Source organism: Schistocerca americana, chromosome 2 (genome assembly GCF_021461395.2).
Source record: "Schistocerca americana isolate TAMUIC-IGC-003095 chromosome 2, iqSchAmer2.1, whole genome shotgun sequence".
Classification (NCBI taxonomy): Eukaryota; Metazoa; Arthropoda; class Insecta; order Orthoptera; family Acrididae; genus Schistocerca; species Schistocerca americana.
In genome coordinates, this window is record NC_060120.1 from 450,170,350 (window position 1) to 450,186,666 (window position 16,317).

A 16,317-nucleotide genomic window follows, 5' to 3' on the forward strand; every position below is an offset into this window, starting at 1 on the left:
AGATAACATTCACACACACCGTAAAGACTAGCCAAACCAAAGGCGACCGATGTCAGAAGTTATCGAGAGCGAAATTAAGAATCAACATGAGAGGTAGCATTATCAAATGGTTCAAATGGCTCTGAGCACTATGCGACTTAACATCTCAGGTCATCAGTCCCCTAGAACTTAGAACTACTTAAACCTAACTAACCTAAGGACATCACACACATCCATGCCCGAGGCAGGATTCGAACCTGCGACCGTAGCGGTCGCGCGGTTCCAGACTGAAGCGCCTAGAAAAAAATGGTTCAAATGGCTCTGAGCACTATGGGACTCAACTGTTGAGGTCATTAGTCCCCTAGAACTTAGAACTAGTTAAACCTAACTAACCTAAGGACATCACAAACATCCATGCTCGAGGCAGGATTCGAACCTGCGACCGTAGCGGTCCTGCGGTTCCAGACTGCAGCGCCTTTAACCGCACGGCCACTTCGGCCGGCGAAGCGCCTAGAACCGCTCGGCCACCAGCGGCCGGCGGTAGCATTATCTCTGGCCGTCTGTTTTTTATTAAGGGAGAGAGCAGGATTCCATGCAGAATTTAAACAAAAAACACCGTCGCTCTTTATAAGGTTACTTTCTAATTTAATGTCAACAGTTTCCTTAACAGTATCCCAATAGGCGGAAGTGCTTGTCAGAATCTCCGTGTTATAATCCATAGGATGAGCGGTGCCAAGACAATTTTCTGCAGGGGCGGGTTTATTGACTGTTATACTCCACTTTGTATTTTCGACCAATCCAGATCGAAATGCTCTCTGCATAAGGCAAAAGGGCCGTCGACTTTGGTGCCACTTCGGTATTATCATCACTCACCCGGTGCACATTTGGTCGATAGCGCAACGCACATCTGCTCTATCTTTCACTATAACATCCCTGCCGAAAGGTGACTTCGAGGTGGGCTAATTCAGCTGACAAATTCTCAGGGTCCGAGATGATACGGCCCTGTGAATCAAGATACGAAGTATCCCTCCGGATGGTGACAAATGGTTCAAATGGCTCTGAGCACTATGGGACTTAACTACTGAGGTCATCAGTCCCCTAGAACTTAGAACTACTTAAACCTAACTAACATAAAGACATCACACACATCCATGCCCGAGGCAGGATTCGAACCTGCGACCGCAGCGGTCACGCGGTTCCAAACTGACGCGCTTAGAACCGCACGACCACACCGGCCGGCAGGATGGTGACAACTATCAGCCTGCAGATACATGTCAGTGTGAGTAGGCTTCCTATAAACAACATGTTCCAATGTACCATCAACCTAACTCCTGACCAACACATCAAGGAAGGAAAGACAGCCATCCTTTTCCACTTCCATCGCCAAACATACATTCGGGTGAACTGAATTCAGGTTTTAACAATAAAAGTATCGTGGTCTAGGCAACTTTCAAAGCCACCGACTCCAAGGCACGCTCCTCGAAGCCTTCCGTAATCAAACAGGCAATAACAGGTGACAACGGGCTGCCTATCGCAATTGCATCTTCCTGCTCGTTGTACTGCTCATTGAACAAAAAGTAAGTGGCAGTCAACACATGTCGAAGTAAGTTAGTTAATTCAGCACCAAATCAAACCTCAATCAATCATAGTGAATCAGAAAGAGAAACTCGAGTGAAGAGAGGGACTACATCAGAACTTACTAGAATATCTCAGTCATTCAAACGCATTCCCTATAATCGACGTTAGAAATCTGCCGGTGTGAGCACCACCTACTACATGGCTCAACAGAGTTGCAGCATATTTTGCTGCTCGATATGTCGGAGCACCAATGTTACAATCTGACAGAGGACGTGGACCTAGTAAGGCCATACAATCTTGGGAGAAAAGCACAATAAGAATTGAGACTCTTGATAGTCTCCTCCGATAACGAATTTTCCTTCAGGAGCTTTTAGTCTTTCTCTCAACACTTTTTGTGGGGTCAGCATTGATGACGCAATACCCTGAATCAGACAGTAAACACTGCATCTTTTGAACATAATCTTGCTCGTCCAAAACAATGGTAGCATTCCCCTTTCCCCGTGCCTCCGTCAACATATGATATGCCTGCCTTCTAGCGTCCTTTGCAGCATCAAGAGGTAGTTTAAAAACAACCTATTTAGCAGAACTAATAAAATCAACCACTAACAAACATTTGGGAATCGGTGCAAAATTTAAACCTTTCCTTAGCACGTACAAAGCTGCGTCGTCAGAAGCTTTCGCCGCGAGATTTGTCACGGAACATCGAGATATAGCAGTAGACTGAGCCACAGAAACGTTCAGACTTCGCCAAATGCCGAGAAGTTACAGTATGGAATTACCAGTCAGACTTCGACCATGAAGCACTGTCAAGCCAATCCCAAGACGTCGCTCATCCTTGGTTTGTGATGGCGTTAGTGTTTACAGTGAGTGAGAGTGTTATCTAGTTTCTCTGAAAACTGATGTTTTAAATACTCTTGCACAGCGGTTACTTGCTGCAGTTATGCCTTGAAAATGGCCAGGTGTGCGCCTGTCGAAGTTTCGGCGGTTATCGTCGACGTCACCCGGCTGCATTCCCCTAGGTATTTGGACATTCTATACCCTAGGAAAAATTGGGGTCTCAGGAGAGATAATGTTTGCCATAAGAAAAAGCATTAAATCTTCACTATTTGGTCAGTAATGAAAAATTTGGTAAATTATTGTATTATCAACGTAAACTTCCGCATTTTTCCATATTGTCACAAATATAAAATTCCACTGATGTTGCTGACGTTTGGTGAAACAGGTCTAATTAACGTAAATAAATCGACTGCTCACGACAAACAGGAAATACCAATTCAGTACCCAGTGACACAAATTTTCGTTTTGGATGGGACATATTTATTATATTGCAACTCCAGTGTTTCATCCCATTGTATCAATAGGTACAATGTGTGTGTACTGGCCCAAAGTAGGTCATCTATCACGTTATCAATGACTTAAACCAATGAGTCATCGTATTCTCCCATCCCCTCCCCCTAGGACTTCATTCGCTGTTGCCAGATTGCCCCTACCTCCTGTGACATCGGCAAATTGCCCTACGTATAAAATGGCGGGAATTAAAAAATTGGTGGTAAATTCAAAATTTGGCAGGATATTCAAAATAGCCCAATTTTGCTACAGTGTTCCAGTCCCCCCCTTCCACTTCTATTATGTCACTGTAGAAGACGGGCTATTGGCTAAGTATAAATCGGCGGAATATCCAACGTCGTGCAGTGTCATGTTGGTGGAAGTATATAGAATACAAGATGACCACTGGATTTTACCCTGATATCACTGTGGAAGTGGGGCTGGTTGCGACCATGATGTGTGGAACTCCGTACAAGAGAACTTTGCTAGGCCAATGTATGAGTATGTCAGACGCTGGAAATAGATTTCTTACATTTGAATGTTAATAGCGTCGCATTCCAGAGACTAAGATGCCAAAAACCATGCAGTTGTAAAATTAGAGTACATTTACATGTAAAGTCGTGTCGTCCGATTTCAGTATAAACGATTCCACTTTTTTCGCAATACTCTGACAACAATCTGACAAGCACTCCACTTCTCTTCGAGGTTGCCATCGACTCCACTGGCATACCGCTCTGTGCGTGCAATTTAAGTGAATTTCATGGCTTACGTCTTTGGAAACCTGCCAGTGGCTTACGTCGCTCAGAGTCATCGATGTAAAAGGTACACCAATACGTTATCAAACATATCTTCAATTGCGCTACCCATATTGTCCATATACAATAAAAAGGTGTTAGTGAGATAATAATACAGACACCTACCATGTGTGATGCATACTTTGATCTAATTGGAATAACGATAAAAAGGAATTAAAGACATTAGCCGCCAGTGGGCATTGATTTATATCAATTGGACAAATGGAAAATTTGTGCCAGATCGGGATATGAACCCAGGTCTCCTGCTTACTGGACATATGCACTGACCGCTATGCCATCCGGACACAGTGGTCACCACGACCACACAGGCTATCCTAGTACACCTCCCGTCATACCAAAATTCTCAAGTTATACCACGCACTACTGACATAGTGCCCCTGCTTATTAAGTTCATTACTCGCAACATCTCGCCGATTTTCATGAGTCCGAGGTTGTGTGTGATTATATATGTGGTGTCTGTTATTTCTGACATCTCCGAAAGAACATTTTGATCCTGCAGCCACAATGAATCAAGACACAAAGTGCAGACGCACACCAAGCTTGAACCGTTACGGGAATCGGCGAGACGCCATTAGTAATAAGGCCACTGAGCAGGGGCACTACATCATTGTATGGTGTAAGTAGAGAATTTTGGTCTGGCGGAAGGTGCGCTGGGGTAGTCTGTGCAGTTGTGGTGGCCCTGTGTCTAGATGGCGCACTGGTCGGTACATGTGCCTACTTACAAGGGAACCTCCCCATCGCACCCCCCTCAGATTTAGTTATAAGTTGGCACAGTGGATAGGCCTTGAAAAACTGAACACAGATCAATGGAGAAAACAGGAAGAAGTTGTGTGGAACTAGGGAAAAAATAGACATAATATACAAACTGAGTAGTCCATGTGCAAGATAAGCAGCATCAAGGATAATAAGAGCTCAGGAGCGCCGTGGTCTCGTGGTTAGCGTGAGCAGCTGAGGAACGAGAGGTCCTTGGTTCAGGTCTTGCCTAGAGTAAAAATTTCAATTGGTACCGACAGTCTTGATATTTGGCGAGAATTATCAATCGAAAACAATAAGTATTTTTGTAGCTGTTACGTTTTCGGGAAATGCAACACCATAAACTTGCTAACGTGAGTGAAAGGGATTATGAGTGACTGTCTTAAGACTAGCACGAGCTTGGCAGTGATACTTGTTCACCTAAGTTTCAGAATATATTAATTGAGGACAAAATTTCCAAACTTTCATTTGTGTGAAAACTTTCTCCTGAAACGTAGATTAGTGACTTAAATTGCGGCCTTGTTCACGTCGAAGTACAATAGGTTTCACTCGGCTTTCCTACTGATGATCTGCTGAGACAATGTTCACAGGTAGGTGCAGGTCCGTCGTAAAAGGGACGGAAGGAAACGCGCCGCCGCAAAATCCCTGTCCAGCACAAACTTTCAGCTTGCTCCATTAATATAAATCAATGTTCACTGCCAGCTAATGTCTTTAATTCCGTTGGGTCTTGATTCATAGTCTCTGCAGGATGAAAATGGCGTCTGTTCTTTCGGACATATACAGAATCACAGTCGGCCTTCATATGTAAAAAATTGTTAACCAGACTCCAACAAAGATCGCTAAATGCGCTGTAGTAAGTCATCATACAACCATGGAAATGCCGAAACCATCTAGTGATTATATTTAGCTCACACCAAACGCTTATCAGTTGAAAATTGAACAGCAGTCTGCAGAGAGCCGTCCGTGTAGGCTGCTCCACCTACGGAATGTCAGGACTATTACATCGCCTTCCTCTAGCACAATGGTCCGCGGCTCGTCTAGTGGCTAGCGGGGCTGCCTCTGGATCACGGGGTCCCGGGTTCGATTCCCGGCCGGGTTAGGGATTTTCTCCGGGTGGCGATTGGGTGTTTGTGTAGTCCTCAACATTTCATCATCATTCGTGCAAGTGGCGAGATTGAACTGCGTAAAGATTGGGGCTTTTTACGGGCGCCGTTAACCGCGCTGTTGAGCGCCCCACAAACCAGACATCATCATCTAGCACTACGTTCTAAAATTGGAGTAAGTTGAAGTGTAAAACCGTGTAGTTTTAGGAATACATTTGAAAGCTGTGTCGTCTTATGGAGAGAGCTGACTGTGTCGGTGGCGCCCTGTCTTAGCGGACAATGGGCGAGCATCTGCCTGCGTTCCTCACTGTATTACATGTCGCGGACTGCTCTAGACTCTCTGCAGTGGTGCATCGTGAGCTCCTCAGGTTTGGGCTCTAGGGCAGTTTAACGACAGCCATAAAATGTGACACAGTGTGGTGCAGCCTCTGGCGGCGGAGGTGGCGCCCAGCGCTCCCTGGTACACGGCCTCACAGCGGTGGTTGCAGACGATGCCGAGCTTCGCGATGCGCATGGAAGAGATCCTCCCCAGTGTTGTGTTTCTCTCAGTAAAGCCACAATTGTTCCTATCCTCTTCCTACCAAACATGATAATGACAACGATGTAACGTGCATCAGTGTGGTTTTCAGTTTTAAAGTTAGGCCAAGTGCTCTATTCTAACAGCCAGCATGCTTCACGTCATTTTAAACTTGGGTTATGTTGACTTTCTCACTATTTTAAACTTATCGTAATTGATGTGGGGAGGAAACATATATTAGACTACACTGTGTGTGAAAGGGGGGGGGGGTTGTTTAAGCATAGCATAAGTGACCTAAGAAATTTGGGCTCCAAATTTTTGAGCTGAAATAACACAATCCTGTATCACATGTGTGTTTTTGTTGTTGTTGTTGTTGTGGTCTTCAGTCCTGAGACTGGTTTGATGCAGCTCTCCATGCTACTCTATCCTGTGCAAGCTTCTTCATCTCCCAGTACCTACTGCAGCCTACATCCTTCTCAATCTGCTTAGTGTATTCATCTCTTGGTCTTCCTCTACGATTTTTACCCTTCACGCTGCCCTCCAATGCTAAATTTGTGATCCCTCGATGTCTCAGAACATGTCCTACCAACCGATCCCTTCTTCTAGTCAAGTTGTGCCACAAGCTCCTCTTCTCCTCAATTCTATTCAATACCTCCTCATTAGTTATGTGATCTACCCATCTAATCTTCAGCATTCTTCTGTAGCACCACATTTCGAAAGCTTCTATTCTCTTCTTTTCTAAACTATTTATCGTCCACGTTTCACTTCCATACATGGCTACACTCCAAACAAATATTTTCAGAAACGACTTCCTCACATTTAAATCTATACTCGATGTTAACAAATTTTTCTTCTTCAGAAACGCTTTCCTTGCCATTACTAGTCTACATTTTATATCCTCTCTACTTCGACCATCATCAGTTATTTTGCTACCCAAATAGCAAAACTCCTTTACTACTTTTAGTGCCTCATTTCCTAATGTAATTCCCTCAGCATCACCCGACTTAATTCGACTACATTCCATTATCCTCGTTTTGCTTTTGTTGATGTTCATCTTATATCCTCCTTTCAAGACACTGTCCATTCCGTTCAACTGCTCTTCCACGTTCTTTGCTGTCTCTGATAGAATTACTATGTCATCGGCCCACCTCAAAGTTTTTATTTCTTCTCCATGGATTTTAATACCTATTCCGAACTTTTCTTTTGTTTCCTTTATTGCTTGCTCAATATACAGATTGAACAGCATCGGGGAGAGGCTACAACCCTGTCTCACTCCCTTCCCAACCACTGCTTCCCTTTCATACTCCTCGACTCTTATAACTGCCATCAGGTTTCTGTACAAATTGTAAATAGCCTTTCGCTACCTGTATTTTACCCCTGCCACCTTTAGAATTTGAAAGAGAGTATTCCAGTCAACATTGTCAAAAACTTTCTCTAAGTCTACAAATGCTAGAAATGTAGGTTTGCCTTTCCTTAATCTTCCTTCTAAGATAAGTCGTAGAGACAGTATTGCCTCACGTGTTCCAACATTTCTACGAAATCCAAACTGATCATCCCCGAGGTCGGCTTCTATCAGTTTTTCCATTCGTCTATAAAGAATTCGCGTTAGTATTTTGCAGCTGTAACTTATTAAACTGATAGTTCGGTAATTTTCACATCTGTCAACACCTGCTTTCTTTGGGATTGGAATTATTATATTATTCTTGAAGTCTGATGGTATTTCGCCTGTCTCATACATCTTGCTTACCAGATGGTAGAGTTTTGTCAGGACTGGCTCTCCCAAGGCTGTCAGTAGTTCTAATGGAATGTTGTCTACTCCGGGGGCCTTGTTCCGGCTTAGGTCTTTCAGTGCACTGTCGAACTCTTCACGCAGTATCATATCTCCCATTTCATCTTCATCTACATCCTCTCCCATTTCCATAATATTTTCCTCAAGTACATCGCCCTTGTATAGACCCTCTATATACCCCTTCCACCTTTCTGCTTTCCATTCTTTGCTTAGAACTGGTTTTCCATCTGAGCTCTTGATATTCATGCAAGTGGTTCTCTTTTCTCCAAAGGTATCTTTAATTTTCCTGTAGGCAGTATCTATCTTACCCCTAGTGAGATAAGCCTCTACATCTTTACATTTGTCCTCTAGCCATCCCTGCTTAGCCATTTTGCACTTCCTGTCGATCTCATTTTTGAGACGTTTGTATTCCTTTTTGCCTGATTCATTTACTGCATTTTTATATTTTGTCCTTTCATCAATTAAATTCAATATTTCTTCTGTTGCCCAAGGGTTTCTACTAGCCCTCGTCTTTTTACCTATTTGATCCTCTGCTGCCTTCACTATTTCATCCCTCAAAGCTACCCATTCTTCTTCTACTGTATTTCTTTCCTCCATTTCTGTCAATTCTTCCCTTATGCTCTCCCTGAAACACTGTACAACCTCTGGTTCTTTCAGTTTATCCAGGTCCCATCTCCTTAAATTCCCACATGTGTGTTAGCCATTTTGGATTTCCCAGCAAACTTTAATTTATATTGACAAGTGCTTAAAGTGTGACGTTGGAGGTGGAAACCTGAGAATTCTGTAATTACACCAAATGTCTTGACTGCTATAAATAGCCATACATGTGAGAATGCAGCTTGGGGAAAACATGTTAGTAGATCGGCAAGGAGGTTCATACTAGTTTCTAGTCCTTTGTCCCATCATCTTGGATTCTGAGATCATAGAGCTGTTCCAGCATTCCAGGTCATCCATCTTTGATCGCCATTGTGGATTCTACACTTAGTGCAAGTGATCTACCTTCACCAGCATCAGAATGTACCATTTTGAATTGTGAGTTTCTCGTAGATGTATGGTTCAAATGGCTCTGAGCACCATGGGACTTAACATCTGTGGTCATCAGTCCCCTAGAACTTAGAACTACTTAAACCTAACTAACCTAAGGACGTCACATACATCCATGCCCGAGGCAGGATTCGAACCTGCGACTGTAGCAGTCGCGCGGTTCCGGACTGAGCGCCTAGAACCGCGAGACTCGTCGATGTATACTTAGGACAATAGCCTCACTTCGACAGTAAAGACATTAGGGGTAAAAGCAGTGGCCAGTCTTGAATTCTGTATTTAGCACAACTGACCTACTTACACCAACATGACAATGCACCACTTTGGATTTCCTGCCAATTTATATTTAGGACAACAGCATTCCTCTCAGAGTAACATCAGAAGAAAATCCAGCGTTCATCTTGAATTCTATATTCAGCATAAGTAACCTACTTCGACCAATATGCCAATGCGCTACCTTGAATTTCCCACAAAATTACGCTTACGCAACAGCCCTACTTTCACAGTAATGTCAAAGGAGTGGGGGGAAACCCCTGTAGCACAACTGGGTTCTTTAGAATTTCCCACTGAGTTCCTAATTTGCCACCATTTTTAAAATTCCTGCTAATTTTATACACTGGCAAATTGGCTTATGTCAGAGAGGGTGGGGAAAATCTAGCAACACCGCATGACGTCACAGGGGGTGGGATTGGGTAATCTGATGACTTATCGATTATGTCATCGATGAGGCCACAGGTGAGCTAACTTCTTGTATCTTCATTGGTTTCATCCTCATCATCCTCAAATACGGCATACCCCGTCTAACTCATGGCTTTTCTCGAACTATGTGAAATTCAACGTGACAATGAAATGGGTCAGGCAAAAGATTGGTTGAAAAACGCCTATTTACGCTACCGGAATCACTTGAAAAACGACTTTCACTAACATTGTTAAAAAAAAATAGTCTATAGTACTTTTAGCAGCTTTGTACGACACAATCAAAGTGACATAAAAATTACGATTGCAGTTGGTACCAATTCGCGGTTCCCGCCAATCTATTATTGTCCGTATAGGGTGTAAAACAGGACAGTTAGGAGATTTTATACTTATTATGTTGTGGTTGGCAGGAGAGCCAACACCGTGTTACTAGAGGAAGCCGAAAGGCACGCGTTTTAGCTCACGCAGGCTGGCGTGAGGTCTGGAACAGGACAAGGAAATTAGAATTTAGAAAAAAACGAACGTAGCTGGTGGAATACTTAACTTTAATCCATTAATGGCGAACGTCGCTCTTGACGGTACATTATGCACAGTATCAATAGTAACTGGTAATGGCGCCTTGCTAGGTCGTAGCAAATGACGTAGCTGAAGGCTATGCTAACTATCGTCTCGGCAAATGGGAGCGTATTTTGTCAGTGAACCATCGCTAGCAAAGTCGGTTGTACAACTGGGCCGAGTGCTAGGAAGTCTCTCTAGACCTGCCGTGTGGCGGCGCTGGGTCTGCAATCACTGATAGTGGCGACACGCGAGTCCGACGTATACTAACGGACCGCGGCCGATTTAAAGGCTACCACCTAGCAAGTGTGGTGTCTGGCGGTGACACCACATATTATGTACGTGTCACATCACTAGAGACCTTATAATTGGAGCTGACTAGAACACAAGCTATAAATTATAACTTCCTTTAAATAAAATATGGAGTAGTAAAATTTACGATGGTTTAGTAACAGTGTAACGTTATCCCCCCTTTAGTGTTCTAGCGTTAAGGGAATTAAACGTAAACACAACGTAGGGATCACTACGTAGGCTTGTTCTGACTGGCAAACTGCTGCCTACAACGCAGCACGAGGAGCGATTTAGACAGATGGAGAAACATCGCAACAGCAAGAAGGAGTTGTGCGACATAAGCGAAAGTCGGTAGGTGTGTTTCTATATCTGAAAGATGATGTCTATTCAAATTTCGTGCCAGTCTCATAACAGTGGCACTAGAAGCGCCAATAGGAGGATGTAAATCGGATTTGCTTCAAATGCTGGCTGTAACGGACTTGGGAATTAGTTATATTTGAGATTGAACGTGGTAAGTTCATCTTAATCAAAAATGCCTTTGCGGCGACAAAGATGCCATTATCAATACCTCACTGAGTTTGAACGAGGTCGTGTAATAGGGCTACCAGAAGCTGGATGTTCCTTCTGCGTTTTTGCAGAAAGACTTGGAAGGAATGTAGCCAATGTGCACGATTGATGGCAGAGGTGGTGACGAGAATGTACAGTCGCAAGAAGACAGAGCTCCAGATCGCCACGTGACACTACCGAGAGGGAAGACAATCGTGTTCGGCGTACGGCTCTGGCGCATCATGCTGCATCTTCAGCAGCAATTTAAGCAGCGGGTGGTTCATAGTGACACAACGAACGGTTACATATCGGTTACTTCAAGGACAGCTCCGAGCGAGACATCTTTTCTTCAGTATCCCACTGACACCAAAACACAGCCATTTGCGACTTCTGTGGTGTCAAGCGATAGCTCACTGGAATGCAAGGGTGGAGATTTTTTTGGTGTTTCTGATGAAATCTGGTTATGTCTGGGTGCCAGTGGTGGCCGTGTGTTGGTTAGAAGGAGCCCAGTTGAGGACCCGCACCCCACCCTGTCTGCGTGTTAGACACACTGGACCTACACCTGGAGTTATGGTCTGGGGTGCAATTAAGTATGACAGCAGGAGCACACTTGTGGTTGTTCCACGCACCGTGACCGAAAATTTGTACGTCAGTCTAATGATTCGACCTGTTGTGCGGCCATTTATGGTTCAAATTGCTCTGAGCACTATGGGACTTAACATCTGTGATCATCAGTCACCCAGAACTTAGAATTACTTAAACCTAACTAACCTAAGGACATCACACACATCCATGCCCGAGGCAGGATTCGAACCTGCGACCGTAGCGGTCGCGCGGTTCCAGACTGAAGCGCCTGGAACCGCACGGCCACACCGGCCGGCTGCCATTTATGAACAGCGATCCAAGGGGTGTTCTCCAACAGGATAACGTTTGTCCACTTACCGCTATTGCAACACAACATGTTCTACAGCGTGTCGACGTATTGTCTGCTCAATCACCAGACCTGTCTCCAATCGAGCACATGTAGGATTTCATCGGGCGACAACTCCAGCGTCATCCGCAAACAGCATTAACCGCCCGCGTAGTGACTGACCAAGTGCAACAGGCACTGGATTCCATTCCACTAACTGACATCCGGCACTTGTACAACATAATGCATCACCAGTACAACATAATGCATGCACGTCAGCATACATGCCTGAAACATTCCGGCAGCTACACCGGTTATTAATGAACCAGCATTTCACATTCGTAATGGCGTATCTCGCGCTTACATGAACGTGTGATCTTCCAGTGTTACTCACTTAAATATATTACCTAGACAAATTTATTCCTGAAATTTCATTACAATTACATTCATTAGTTTTTGGCGGTGTGATTTTTTCCCCATTAGGGTATAATCGTGGGGCATGTGATCAGCACTAGGCCATTCCCTCCAGCCGTTACTGCCAGTCCATCAACGCAGATGATGCTTCTGTTTCTTAATTCAAGCAGCTCCTCATTTGGTCTCGCAAGGCACTCCTAGTTGTGGACCTCCCTACCTCATAAAACTCTGAAGAGGTACTGTCGGTAACCATTCGGCAATGGAGACATTGTATTAAGGACATTGCCTACTTAAAGAAGTAAATCCAGTTTCAATCCGAATGCTGCGCAAATTTTCGTTAGTCATGACATAGTCAATACAAACAAATGTTTTAATCAAAAGTAGACCTCTAAATCCTTCATTTTTTTCAGTACACAAGGACCAATGGAGGTAGAAATCTTGAAGTTTACAGGATTGGACAAAAAATATGGAAACACGGCGAGAAATGCAAGCTTGAACGTAAATGCAGACGCTAGCCAAGCCTGCAGCTTGTGCCGTTGTATCTGACGACGACCGGCACTTATGCAACTTCTTCAATACGTTGCAAATGGTCAGAGGAATGTTCTGTGTAGTTGTGAGTGCGTTATGGCGGAGCAAAATGAATTCGGACGTGGGCAAATTGCTGGTGCCCGGATGGTAGGCGCTTCCATAACCGAAGTAGCCGAAATGTTTGGTGTTGCAAGAGGAGCCGCATCAAACATTTGTACAGCGCACAGGGAAAGCGGAACAACATGATACGCTAAGTCACAACGCAGACGAAAGTGTGTGTTGAGTGATCGTGACGGATGGTCTTTGAAGAAGATTGTGATGAGAAATGAGAGGACGACAGCTGCAAAAGTCACTACCGAACCGAACGCCGCACTCGCGAACCCTGTCAACGCCTAAACAACGTGAAGGGATCTCCAGATGCAGCGAATCGTAGGCCGAACTGGAATTCCAAAACCGCTCATCAGTAACGAAAATGCCCGTGACCGGCCAGTTTCCATTGTTGTTGGCTATTGTAGTGTTGGGCAGCTGGATGTTAACAGCGCGTGGCGTTGCGCAATTGGAGTTGAGCCGCCAGCAGTGGTGGATGTGGGGAGAGAGATGGCGGAATTTTGAGAGCGGATGATCTGGACAGAGACAGTAAATTTGTAAGACTCGATGTCATGAACTGATATATATAATATGACTTTTGAACAATATTAAGGTAAATACATTGTTTTTCCTCTATCAAAATGTTTCATTTGCTAACTATGCCTATCAGTAGTTAGTGCCTTCAGTAGTTAGAATCTTTTATTTAGCTGGCAGTATTGGCGCTCGCTGTATTGCGGTAGTTCGAGTAACGAAGATTTTTGTGAGGTAAGAATTCATGAAAGGTATATGTTATTGTTAGTCAGGGCCATTCTTTTGTAGGGATTACTGAAAGTCAGATTGCGTTGCGCTAAAATTATTGTGTGTCAGTTTAAGCACAGTCATTTATAATTTTTCCAAGGGGACGTTTCAGCGATGGTGGTGTTGCAGACGGGCATGCTGTCGGGGCTGCCGCACATCCTGCGGACTCTGTTCGGCTACGGTTTCTCGCGCCTCTCGGACTTCCTGCTGAGCTCCGGACGCGCCACACACACCGTCGTACGCCGCATCGCCACCTTCGTCTGTGAGTGTCGCAGCGCGCTCCCGCGCATCACACGCACTTGCCGGCACGCCAACTCCCGCATTCTCCTTCCGCAATGAACTATCAGTTCCCTTTCCTCCCCACAGACTGGCTTGACGCAGCTAGTTTGCCCTGTACAAGCCTCTTCATCTCTGCAAAACAGCTGCAACCTACATCCATTTGAACCAGCTTGCTGTAGTAACACGTTGCCCTCCCTCCATAGTTTTTACTCTTCACATTTCCCTCCGACACCAAACCGACAATGTTATGCCTCGAGATGTGCTCAGGCAACCAATGTCTTCTTTTACTCAACGAAAGGCAAAAATTTCTTCTCTCACACTAAGATGTAGTACCTCTTTATTAGTTGTCGTACTAAAGCTTCTATTCAGTTACTTAATACTTTATCGTTTAGGTTTAGCATCTGTAGAAAGCTACACTCCAACAAATACTTCAGAAAAGTCTTGCTAACACTTGAATATATATCTTATATTTAAAACTTTCTCTTTTACAGAAAAGCTTTTCTTGCTATTGTCAATCTGCACATTACATCTTCCTTACTAATGATATAAGTCAGTAGTGTTACGAGAAAGGTAGAAAAATCCCAATCATCAAAGACTCGCAAAAACTGAGACAATTCGCGAGCACAATTCACCAGCTCAAAATAGATCAGAGTTCAACAGGATGATTCACAATTAACATACGCAGGATGAAGAATAGTAACTCATTCTCTGTCTGTTCTCAGTTCTGTAAATCGAGCATCAAAAGTTAGAGTCCTATTTGGAGCACATTCAAACCTCTCGAAATACAAAGTCTCTTTAAAAGTTAGAATACTATAGCGGCCGTTTACTGCCCAGAAACAATCACGACTCAATCACGTACATTACTCTAGACGGGCGTGCCTGCTTCCAGAACTCGATATAAAGTGTTCCGAATCGCTCCCTTGAGCTCTTCACTCGAGAAGTCACAGTCTCCACTTGACCCCCACATGGTTCCACTATTTATGTTTTTCCATTGGCTGAAGGCTATCCCCACCAAATTTACATCGTCCGTAAGCTGTCCAGAAATGATTTAAGTTGAACACTTTCCCGCACTATGCTAATAAATTTCAACAATATTTAAATAAAGAAATGTTATTAACATTCAGCCACACTTAAATCATTCACAATAAATATAAATAACGGTTTGCCCATAAATAAATAACCCAGTGCCCTTGCTCAAGTGCGCTCACGATAAATGACAACAGACTGTTGTTAATTATTTAAAAAATTATTTATGCCCTCTTGACAGAAACATCTTCTGGTTCTCTTTACAATTGTGGTGTTCGCTAACACATGCCATTGACCAGTTTTATATTAGCAGAGTTTTTTAATAGAACTTACGATGAACATTTAAATGAAGTTACTGGAAAAATAGCAAACTGTTCATTAAATAAACACACAAGTATGACAAATAAGGATGGTTCGGTAACATTCGCACCTGCCTTCTTTGGAATTGGAATTATTACACATTTCTTGGAGACTGTCGCTATTTTGTTCCTCTGTTCATCCTGCATATTAAATGCAACGGTATTGTCATACTCTCTTTAGACACAGATACACAAATGGAACATGAGCTGTATACTTTCGAAACGCTTCGGATTCATTACCACAATATGGTTCATTAAAGAAAATTCATTTGCAGTGGATGTCGCCTGTGCTGGAATAGCAGTATATAACTTCATGTAACTAGTTCTATTACATGCAGACACAACCCCCGCCCACAATACGAGGAGAAAATGAGAAAGAATTTTTAAATAATCTTAAGAATCATGATTGTTAATGTGAAGGAACGCAGAGGTAACGCTCTCGCTACACAGAAGTTCCGGTTCTGGGGAACTGCAATTGAGCAAACAAAAGGCAGCTATCTGCGTACATTGTTATCGATATAATCTCTAAATGCCTTTGCGTTATGTATTATTAGGATGTTAAGGTCAATAGCGGTGACTTTTAATTGGTTGTTCCCCCAAAATGATGTCAACACACTAACGGGACTATGTAACTACGTACTGTCCAGTAAGATCATCAAAGATTAAATACAATTAATTTATCGAAATTAATCTGCAATTATTTTGTCTAAACACGTATGAAGAGGTAGCTCTCTAGAACTTTTCTATAAGAGAATTAATTTAATTTTCTTATTCTTAACCTTTTAGGGTAGCCAAGAATCATTACTACCAATACATACATGAGACCGCTCTTTAATGTAAGTCACAGACCTTCAATGCGCTCGCTTCGCTGATGGGTTTTTGGTAAAATCACAGTAAAGATTGACATATTTTGCAACCTTCTTACTT

The 16,317-nt window shown here is 43.5% G+C and overlaps 1 protein-coding gene across 1 annotated transcript in view; it reads left to right on the forward strand.

The window, feature by feature from the left end:
* LOC124594086 (sialin-like) overlaps positions 1-16,317 on the forward strand; it is a 287,657-nt gene that overhangs the window by 224,965 nt on the left and 46,375 nt on the right. Inside the window, exon 7 of the mRNA XM_047132436.1 lies at positions 13,856-13,988. Coding sequence (XP_046988392.1) covers positions 13,856-13,988 — 133 coding nt within the window. The remainder of the gene's footprint in view (positions 1-13,855; positions 13,989-16,317) is intronic.